Raw genomic sequence first — 11,513 nt, forward strand, 5'->3', positions numbered from 1 at the left:
AATTATGCAATAATAGGTCATTAATATCACATACATAATAGGCTCTAATGTCTCATAATATAGGTCTTAAGGGGACTCAAGTATATAATGTGAAATGCTTTTGTATACATGGTCATATTAAGTCCTAATAAGACCTATTATGTCATAATATGTTCTATTATGTCATATTTAAGATAGGTATTATCGCATATAATAGGTCCTAATATCACCTAATAGGTCCTAGTATCACATAATATAGGTTTTAAGGGGAGTCAAGTATAATGTGAAATATTTTTGCATACACTTGAAAACAAAGTAGACACAATGTTTGTTTGTTTGAAAGTGTTTGATTGTTTTGATCATGCAAGCACAAATCCTAGGGGTGGCTAGGACAATAGTTGTTGAATATCACTTGAGGGGCCACCCCGAGCTACACAATTCAGAGTGGATACTTAGGTGCTTGACCCCACTAGCTCCCCTCCATGACACTCACTTCTCTGGGGTAGCCAAGAACTAGTCCCCATGAAAACTCCCTGTGGCGAACTTTGTATCTCTACTAAGAACCGTATCTGTGTGAGTTGCTCCAGAGGTCCGACCTCCTACCCCAACAACTAGAAGGTTTTGGGCTTCTAACATTAAAAAAGGCACTAATAAGGGCATCCATTCAGGTGGGCATAGATCCGGCTAGTTAACGTCGCTATGGCATTCTAGCACCCGTTGTTTTCAACTTTCTTTACAATCACTTTTATTTATAGTGGTTTGGAAGAGCTTGGCTTTATCTTTTTACCACTTTGGGTCATTCCCTCTAACTAAGCCTTAAGGGATACTCAGGAGGAAGGCCCCTTTCTAAGGATAAAACAAAAGAGCCTATTACTCAAGAAACAAAAGACAAGTTTGTTCATTTTAGAGAACCAATTGAAGTGCTTGCTAAACTATTAAGACACTTGGTTTCAAAATCTAAATTAAATTATAAATTATAAATGGGAAAGAGAGGGGTCTTAAAGATCTAAATTTTAAATTTAAACCATGATCTATTATAAATGGACTTAAGGGGGGGAGAAAATGTCAATTACACGACAAGCAAGTTAATGGGATTTGAAATGCAAATACACATATTATTTTAAATTAAAACAAAATTATTTTTAATTAAAACAAGATTATTTTTAATCCTAAAATTTCCAATTGATTTAATAAAAATAACATCATTTAGAATTAATTAAGTAAGATAGAATTATTATATAAATTAAATTAATTTAATAAATTAATATTATTTACAATAATTTTCATAAAAATATAACATAAAAAGTATTTAACTAATACTAACAAATAAACATAACTTTTGGTACGTAATACATATAAAATTAAATAGAAATTAAATAAAAATACATACTTGCATCATAATATCTTTGTCTTCTTTGTTCTCGATATTTGTGTTCCGTTTCGGGTGAATAATTCCTTGAAGTCTTATTTTGCCTTCTCTTCTTGTTCCCCATTCTTTTAAAATAACCTTCAAATATCTTCAAATTATTTCCCTCAAAATAACTTCAAATGTCTTCTTTCATTCAAAAATGCAAATTGTTTTTGATCATTTGTGTGTTAAAAAAAAGAATTTTTTTTTGTATATTTCTATGACATAGTAAATTGTTAAAAAAAAAAGAAATTTGGGTCGTCTTGTGTTCGAACAAACATCAGTCGTTATGAAAGGTTGGTTTCATTCAAACCAAGCCATTATGTGAAAGTTTTTGCCATTATTTTGCATAGGGGGTTCAAACGAAGGGGGGTTCAATCGAACCCCCCTTTGTTCAAACCCCTACTCGTACGAACCACCTTTTTTCAGATCTCTCCCCAAATTCTTTAGAATTCTGAGAAATTTTGGCCTTCAAACGTCTAGTTGAAGGCTCAAATGAAAGAATCTTGATAACCCAACAATATAATATGGTAGTGCTCGGAGAAATATTTCCAACGAGTGTAATTTTTTTACATTGTGAATTTTTTTTTTTTTTTAGTTTTATGAAATATTGGTTTTTCACTGAACATGAACTTTTTTGTTCAACGCATTGGGAAAAATAGGAAATGAATTCAAAAAAATTCTAAAATGTATCTATACCCTAGGTATTGATGTCTTCTTTCTAACAAGAAAAAATGAATTTCGATATATATAGAACAAGTTATGTGTTCAAACCTAAAACTATGTCTGAATTATAACTAGTCGGACTTCAAAACTTAAAAAAGGGAAAAATATTCAACATATCACTATCAAACCAAGAACAACCACTGGATATTGATATTACAAACCCAAATTCGAAAGAATTTAGTTTTTATCATTTATATACAAAAAAATATGCATTTCAAGAGGCACATCACTCTTAAAAAATTTACTTGGCTGTAAAAAACTACTTTTCAAGGGAGATGAATTTTATTTTTTTTAATTTTAAAAAAAAAAATGAAAAAGATATATTTAGAATCTACAAACAAAATGCTAAAAATCGCTAATTTACATCATCTTCAAATTCTTAATAATTGAAAAGTTATAATTTTCGGAAGTTGAAGATTATTTTTAAAATGTTCATCTCAGTGTCAAAAGTGGCAAAAAAGTGGGAACCATTATTGTGAGTTCACCCACAATCAGAATACTACCCAAAGATACAATGAAAGATTAACAACAACCAACCATCAACCAACCAACAGTAAATCAACTAAGAATAGACAAAGCCACCCAACACACCTATGATTTTAGACATAAGGTATCAATAACACAAGAGATAAGTGTTTTTCCAAGGCTCCCATTAACTTTCCAAGGGTTTTATAAGGTTCCCTTTACTTGAAACATGCATTTTTGCAAGGCTCCCACAACCTTTCTTCTCCACTCATAGAAAAAAACATGCATAATAAAACACTGGAGAGATGGGTTTTTAAAAGGCTCTCATAACCTTCTATTGATTTTGAGAGGACCCAAAACCCCAAAGAACAAATGGGAATACGAGAACATTGTGAACAAAAAATTCATAAGGAGTAAGACCATGAAAAACTAAAAGCTTGAAAATGGGAAGCCTCCCAAGCACCATAATAGAATACTCTATAGGTATGTTGAGAGTATTATGAAAGGAAAGGAACACCATAAACAATGCTCCAATCAAATATTTGAGAAAGCCCATGCAACAACCGTCCACCTCAATAGGAACAAAAAATACAACCACAACCCATGTAGCTCCTACCAACAAGACCACCTCTATAGGTATGTTGATGATAGAGAAATACACATGGAACACCAAAAATAGGCCACCAAATATTGATCTAAGGATGCCCTTACAACAACCATCCACCTTAAAAGGAATAAGACCTACAACAATAGCCAAAACCCTACCAACAACCAAAGAGATACACACAGGAGCCCCAACAAACACATAAATCCAAAACTTGGACACCAAGCTCCAAATACCAAAAACAGAGAGTAGACCACAATGAACTCCCTAGAAACACACGTTCCATGAAAAGGAAAGGGGCTGCAACACCAGCAAGCACCACTAAAGTTCAAGAGGCTCATAACTATTAAAGAAAATAGCCAACATCAACCTAAGGAAAGTAGATCCATAACCTAAACTTTGAAAGAAGATAGGAAAAACCCTCAAGCTCAAAAATAGAGCTACAAGCCAAAGCACCAAAGGAGAGCATACCGAGAGGAAAGAGAGACGAGCAACAATGTAATGCTAGAAAGGGAAAAAACTTCCCTAATGCAAAAAGAAGAGAGCCTTCCAAAAGAAAAATAGGGAAGAAGACAGACCCCCCAAGACCATCTAGAATATGAGCCATACAATAACCCAAATTGACAACAGAGATCCACCAATGAGGCTATAACTAAGGAAAAGGCCCAAAGACCAAACAAACTTGCCCTTGAAACTAGGCAAGCCCCAAGGAAAGCATCGACTCCAAACAAAAAGCAAAGAAATGACCCAAAACTAGGCCAACCCACAAGAACCATTAGCCTCCTCGTCATATTCATCCTCACCATCAGCGTCCTCCTCTATATCCCTTTAGCAGCTTCACCACACGAAACCCTAATTCTTGAGTTGTACCTATTCCTACTCCTGCTCCTCATTTAAAAATCATATTGGATAATTTTTTATTGTTGTAATTGTGCTTCATTATATATATTTGAGTTTGTTTATGTTTCTTGTATGTCATTAAGTTATGTTACTAAAATAATTCGATTACAAAACTATCGACCCGAACTTTAATATTGTGTACTAAGTTTTCTAATTTATTAATATTTTCCCAATATCAAATTAAATACATTTTCATAGTGTGAAACCTCGTCCCAATGTTACATACAAAACATAAAGTGACCCCAAGAATGTTAAAATTCCTAGTGATTCACATACTTCTAGGCCCCCAAAATGTGCACCAATACATAATAATAAATTAAACATTATAAACATTATGCAAGGTGTACAAACATAATTCCTAACAATCTTCTAGAATAGTATGCACCTCTCATCTTGTAAGTAATATGCCATGATTTCTCATAATCATCATAGTAGTAAGAAGATGCTCTTAGACATGTTCATAACCATTCTTACATTTTGCAATAATAATATATTAATGCACATACCAGCGATGCTCTTCCATTAAAGACAAGTAGATTGAGACAAGTCTCATGTGTCAACCACTATTCAGTGCTAGTTTACATACATTTGTAGGTCACAAGATAAATTAATTAAACTTTTACCTCTCTTGCTCATGAGGGGAATCCAATTACATTTTCAATGATTTTTGGAGGCACGCATCAATTTTTTTCTTGTAAAGTAATAAAATAAAATATTAGGTGAATATCACCTAGTCCTAGCAACAATAAATCTATTGAAGTGAATACCCATTTCCATCTAAGAACTCATTGAGCTTTCCTACACCATGTGAGAGAGGACAAATATAGTTGAGATAAGGACAATACTAATTGTTTGGATTTCAATGAACTCTGAAAGAAAATGGTTAGTTAGGAGAGAACGTATTCCCTTCTACAATGTTCATACAAGGCACATTACATATCTATGTTAGCTATTAAGGATCTATGCATTTACATAGCTTTCACAATTTTCAAGATCATAGGTATGAGCACCATTTTTAACTAGTATGACCATGTGAGGAGATTGGGTTTTAAAATAGACTATATCCACCAACAAATGTGCAATGAGGTATTAGATTAGATATTTTTAATAATAACCAAACATTTACAAATAATTAGATAATGGCAATGCATATTCGTTCCAATTATCTGAAATGGAAAAAGAAAAGCCACATTAACCTATGTAATTATTATCCAAGTTCAAAATAGAACTTTTTAAACTATTTTATCCCTCACACTTAAATTTAATTAGATCCATCTTTACACAGTGATACTTTGTATCATAGTGATATAGATATTTACCCACCCTTTGTCAAATTCTTTTTGAGAAAACTAAGAGAATAGATCATCCATCTTATTATATAACAATAAAGAAAACATAATGACATAAAATAAGAAACTAAAAAATTAATAAAATATCATCATAAATAAAACTTAAATCCTCTTAAACCTAAATATATAAAATACATAAATCTTTAACTTCAAACTAAAAACAACTCAGTTTCTAAACATAATCAAGGAATACATATTTTAAATTAATTATTTTCTAAAACAGAATGTATCTAATGCAATTAAAAAATGTGAAGAGATAGAGTACGACAGAGAGAAGAGCACAACTTGGCTGACAGAGCTAGTGTAGTATAGAGCATCTGAACATAAGCCTTAAAGAAACCTAGTGCCTTTTCCTGTAAATAGTTCAAATTCAAATTTTCGTTGGTCGTTGCGGCTAAAACTTAACTCTAAAGATTGTTGTCTTGGAAGGGGCTTACTTCACACTGCAACTGAAAGAGATGTTAACTTTTATCACAATTGTAGACATTTCCGTGGATTTAGAAAATAGCAAATGTTATGTCGAAGTAATAGCAATATTTTTGCAACAGTGAATACTGCTCACTAACTGACCAGGCAGCATTTCGAAAGAGAAAATCAGCAATGTATTATATATAAGCCTCTGCAACACGTTGAGACAGTTCTATGGGAAAGAAATGAATTCATGGTCTGCGGATCAAAATAAGATATATTATTTTAGACTTCATTTCCAATTACATTGATAAAATATCTTTGCATCCTGTGATAGATTACAACTCAGTATAAACTAGACTATAAAAAAAAGTCATTTATTATTTCCAGCTAGAAATACCGTAGCATAGTACAATACATTAGCTTAGAAATTTTCAACACATTACAACTAACACCATTATAAACTCAACAACAAACTTAGTACATAGAGCAGACTATCATATATTATAAACTCAACAACAAACTTAGTGCATATAGCAGACTATCATATGTAGCAGGCAGATAGAGGTTTTCAGCGCTCACAAAGATAAGCCACAAGAGCATCCAGCCAAGCAAAGAATCTGTACTTCCATTCTATGTGAAAGCACAACACTGCAATTACAGTAGCAAATCCCACTCCGTAACATAATCCCACTGAAACTGCCCACCATCGATCCATTTCATCTGCATCTCCAGCAACTGTACCATTCAACTCTACCTGGTTGCCTCTTTCTCCAAACCCAGAGGTCTGTGTTCTATTTTCAAGGGGAGGCCCCCGAAGTTGAGGGTTCCCTAAAAATGAAGAAGCTTCGAAGTTTGAAAACTGGTTCCCCTGTGGTATTAATCCATCGAACATGTTGTCTGAAAGATTTAAAACAGAAAGGAACGTGAGACTTACAAGGTCCTGTGGAATCTTTCCTGAAAGCCTGTTTTCTGAAAGATCCAGAGACTCTAGATTAACCATCTGACCCATGGATTCTGGAATTGAGCCACTCATATTATTATTTGAAAGGTTGAGAGCAACTAGACCCCGGAGAAGTCCCATTTTCTGAGGAATGCTACCCTGGAGCTTGTTATGTGACAGGTCCATGACTTTCAATGCCCTCCAGATTTTTGGATATGGACGTGCCGTTCCTTTGATCCAGGGCGTTATTTGATCCATAATTAATATATCTTTATAGATGTATGTATTGACTTCAGTCCAAATAGCAGTACTTGCCTCAAAACTTTTCATTTCAAAATTCTGTGATTGATTTACCATAGCAAGCAGCATTTCTAAACTTTCAGGGACAGTACCCGATATATTGTTATGAGATAAATCTAAGACCTGGAGATTCTGTAGCTCAAACAACTGCTGTGGAATACTACCTGCAAGATTATTATTAGTCAAACTGAGAATTTGTAAACGTCTCATCATTCCAATCCAAAGTGGGATGCTCCCCTGAAACCTGTTATTTCCTATGTCGAATACTTCAATATTTGCACAATTTGCAATAGATGGAGGAATAACACCTTGCAAATTGTTTCCATTGAGGTTTAATGTCTGAAGTAGAGTCAAATTTCCCAGCTCCACTGGCATCTCACCATTGAAATTATTTCGAGCCAAATTTAAGAATTTAAGATACGAACATCTCCCCAAATTTGCAGAAATCGAACCCGTTAGCCTGTTGTCCGACAAATCCAAAATCTTCAATCCATTTCCAGGTGTACATATTAAATCCGGAATACCTCCAATCAGATTATTCGCTGACAAGGACAGAGTGTACCATGGAATCAGTGTAGTAGGAATAGAGCCATTGAACATGTTATGTGACAAATCCAATATGAATCCATAAAATGAAAGAGCTGAAATGGGGCCTTGAAAGCTATTATTATGCAAGTCCACAAAATCAAAATTACTGTAATTGAGTTGGGGCAGAAAGCCTCCCAGTTGGTTATTTGAAAGATTCAGCATCTTAAGATTGGTAAGATCCCGCAGCCAAGTAGGAACATCACCCCGAATTCTGTTATCTGACAGGTCCAAGTCTTCGAGTGAATATTGAGTAGAGAGAGATGCTGGAAAATTGCCTTCAATATTACAAGAGCTCAATCCCAGGTGCTTGAGATGAAGAAACTGTGGAGCCCAACTTGAAGGAATGTCGATTGTCAGCTGATTATTAGATAACATGAGTATACTAAGTTGACTCAAATTCTGGAACATCGAAATGGAAACACCGCCTGTTAAATTGTTGGAAGAAAGTGACAGCACTTTCAATCTAGCAAGCTCTGAAAATGAATTCAGTATTGCTCCAGACAACTGATTATAATCTAATTTAAGGCAACTTAATACAGAGAGCTGACCCAAAGTGGTGGGGATATCACCATTTAGCTGGTTTTTCATGAGATCCAGATATTCGAGAGAGGAAAGCCTACCAAGAGAGTATGGTATTCTACCCTTCAAATGATTAAAGGAAAGATCAATACTTGAAAGACTAGACTGCAGCCCCGCTGGAGAGCCAAATGGGGGTATTTCCCCATTTAAGAAATTGCTACCAAGATCTAGTTTCTGAATTTTTGAAAAGTTAGCAAATAAAGGAGGAATTACTCCCTGTAAACCGTTTCCTCCCAGGAGAAGATTGCTCAGACTTGAAGCTTCATACAGGAAATTGGAAGGGATGGAACCAATGAGACCACATACATGCAGATCAAGTGAAACCATGGACGAGACATTCTGGAACCAAGCTGGTACTGGGAATGGAAATGAGTTATATCGTAGATGGAGATGGGATAAACGGGTGAGGTTTAGAAGTGGAGGAATACTTCCTAAAAGACCACAGTCCGATAGGTAAATCTGGCTAAGATTGGAGAGAGTGGAGAGGGAGCCGCCCCAATTGTGAGATGCATTTCCAAGGTTCACTTTCTTCATCGCTAGGTATTCCAATTTTCTCAGGCTTCTTATCCATTCTCCAAACCTTGAACTCTTGAGTCTCCATTTTTTATTATTCCGATATGTTGAAAGATCAAGATGCTGTAAGCCTGTCAAATTTCCCAACTCTAGAGGGATTTCTCCGCCAAATCTAGCATAAGCCAAGCTAAGAAAAGTAAGCCTCTTGAGTCTTCCCAACTGAGGAGGTATTGAAATGCCTTGGAAGTTATTCCAACTCAAATCCAAGTGCTGCAGATGTTGCAGATTAAACAGAGATAGATGAATCTCCCCTTTTAACTCACGGTTGACTTGATAACCACGATCATCTCCCTCGTGATAAGGGTTTCTGAGATCAAGTTTAATGACATGGTTTGTTTGGTAATCACAAACAATTCCCTCCCACTCGCAACAGTTGTATCCGCCCCATGAGCCTAGTCGACCAAAGATGTCGTTTATGCCCCCTTTGAAATCGAGCAGATAACTTCTTTCATCATCTTTACATCCACTGGTATATGGGAAATCAATCATCATAGCAATGGCCAAGGCAAAACTTGAAGAAATGTAAAACGAAATTGGAGACATGATTATATGCAAAGGGCTCAAGTCCGTATGGGACACAACCTCTGTGGTTATATATATATATATATATACACCCCCTCGCTCAATTTGTGACACTTAACTTGCATATGTGCGGATTTCCGCGAATATTCGACGAAATTAATTATAAGATGTATATAACTTTTTACTTTCTGATCTGCGGTTCACATATTTCTCATCAATTGTGTTGCTTTAAACTTGTATTTAATAATGTTTTTTCGGGTGTCTGTTCTGATATGGAGAGGGATTTTTGGTTCATTCGTTGTTTTCTGATTATATCAGGGTTATGTTTGTTTACATGAAAGATTTCTTATATTTCTAATTGTATAATAAAGGTAAATCTAAGTCATTTAGTATTAATACATTTAATTATATTAATAAATAAGACAAAATGTACATCATCTCTTCCACCGCCAAAAATAAAATTCTCTTTTAAATTTTCATACTTTCTAATTCTAAGTGTTGAATAACAAACAAACTCCTTATGCGTTGTCTGCAATAGTTAAAAAGCAATCAATGATGTACATATCATCTATGTATACAAGATATATTACACTTACTGCAAGGTTGTATGAACAAAATCCAAAAGAATATCTCGTTCATACCTATGACAAGGTAAAACAACAAGAATAATTAATTTTAAAAATTATTAAGTTGAAATTAATATATAGTAAATAAGATCATGAAATTGTTAATAATAATTAATTAATAAAGCTCGTACATTAATAATAAATTAAAAAATTAAATTTAGTGTCAAATATTTTTTATACTGTTATTTCTCTTTATTTCATTATTATTTGTTTACGGGTATATTAATTTGGGTTATAAAGTTGCAAACAAGTTTAATTTTTTTGTAAATCGGTTAATTCACCCCCCCTCTCAGTGTTTTTGGGACTGATCAAGTATCTAAGCAGAAGCCTAACAGCTTGAGGAAGATTCTGAAACAGGTACCGATGGAAAGTTTGAGCAACAGTTGGAAGGAGCTCTTGAAGATTTTGATGCAGACAAATTGAAGAATATCAAACTGGAAGATGAACTTATTTGATTTCAAGTTGGCATAATTATAAAATATAAAACAAATGAAGTTAGTTGAAAAACAAAAAAAAATACCCCTTTAGCTTTGATACTGAATTAAAATTTAATAAAAGACTTTATATATAAAAACTTATCAAAAGAAATTAATTTTAAAAAATTAATAATATTAACTTATAATTTTAAAGCAAAATAAAATAAATAATTCCATTTTTAAACCTTTAATTAGTAACTACTTTAAGAATGTTTTGAAAACTAGAGAACTCAATATTAAATAAGAAAGGCTAAATATTAAAACCTTATTTAAAAAAAAAACTAAACAAAATTTTAAACATGAAATATAAAAAGCGGTGAAAACTTTAATGAAAATAAAGTTTGGAGAAATGATTTAACTGAAAAGAGTTACAAATAGTCACAGCAATTTAATAAAATAATGAATGCTTACAATAAACAAAGGTAGGTAAGAAATGATAGTAAAGAATAAAATGAATGGATAACGTAGGTTTAATGATTAAGCAAAGGTAAGAAATGATAGTAAATAATAAAATGAATGGATAACGTAGGTATAACGATTAAGCAAAGGTTGTGAACTGATTAAAACAACAAGAAAATGATTGAAATGAGTTGCAGCTAAAGAAGATTGGAGTATGCACTACAATGCAAACTTTTAGAGCAGTTATGTTACTATTGAAAAACGCTGGGAGAAAACTATTTGCATTGACAAATACTAAACAAAGATAGGATAGGTAAAGCAGATAAAGATCGTGGTAGAATAATAATATCATTTTTACTTATTATGCAGGCTAAAATGATGAAATAGTCATGAAATTCCATGTTTAAATGATAGGTTTTAAAGGAATATTGAAGAGAAGAAAAGAAAGAAAATTGCAGGAGATGGGTAGCACTAAGCAAGAATAACACTAAGCAAGAATAAGAGAAAAGTTGATTGTAATGCAACCAAATGCTGAAAAATAAATCCATTTTTTATAGAAAACGGCCTCTTAACATAATTACATTTTTGTGCAACCTTACCCGTGTTGGTAATGATCCAAAGAAAAAACAATACAGTTGGTCTACGGATTGAAAGAGCCTCTCCTAAGG

At 33.5% G+C, this 11,513-nt stretch overlaps 1 protein-coding gene across 1 annotated transcript; it reads right to left on the minus strand.

Moving 5' to 3' along the window:
- Positions 1-6,410: 6,410 nt before the first annotated feature.
- LOC131075535 (receptor-like protein 12) lies at positions 6,411-9,365 on the minus strand. Its single transcript, XM_058012382.2, has one exon. It carries the CDS (start codon positions 9,363-9,365, stop codon positions 6,411-6,413), a length of 2,955 nt encoding a protein of 984 aa, XP_057868365.2.
- Between the last annotated feature and the right edge of the window lie 2,148 nt (positions 9,366-11,513).

This window comes from Cryptomeria japonica, chromosome 8 (assembly GCF_030272615.1).
Source record: "Cryptomeria japonica chromosome 8, Sugi_1.0, whole genome shotgun sequence".
Taxonomy (NCBI): Eukaryota; Viridiplantae; Streptophyta; class Pinopsida; order Cupressales; family Cupressaceae; genus Cryptomeria; species Cryptomeria japonica.

What these genes read in the sequence shown, in the direction of transcription:
- LOC131075535 (XM_058012382.2), bottom strand. Translation starts at nt 9,365, where the DNA reads ATGTCTCCAATTTCGTTTTACATTTCTTCAAGTTTTGCCTTGGCCATT.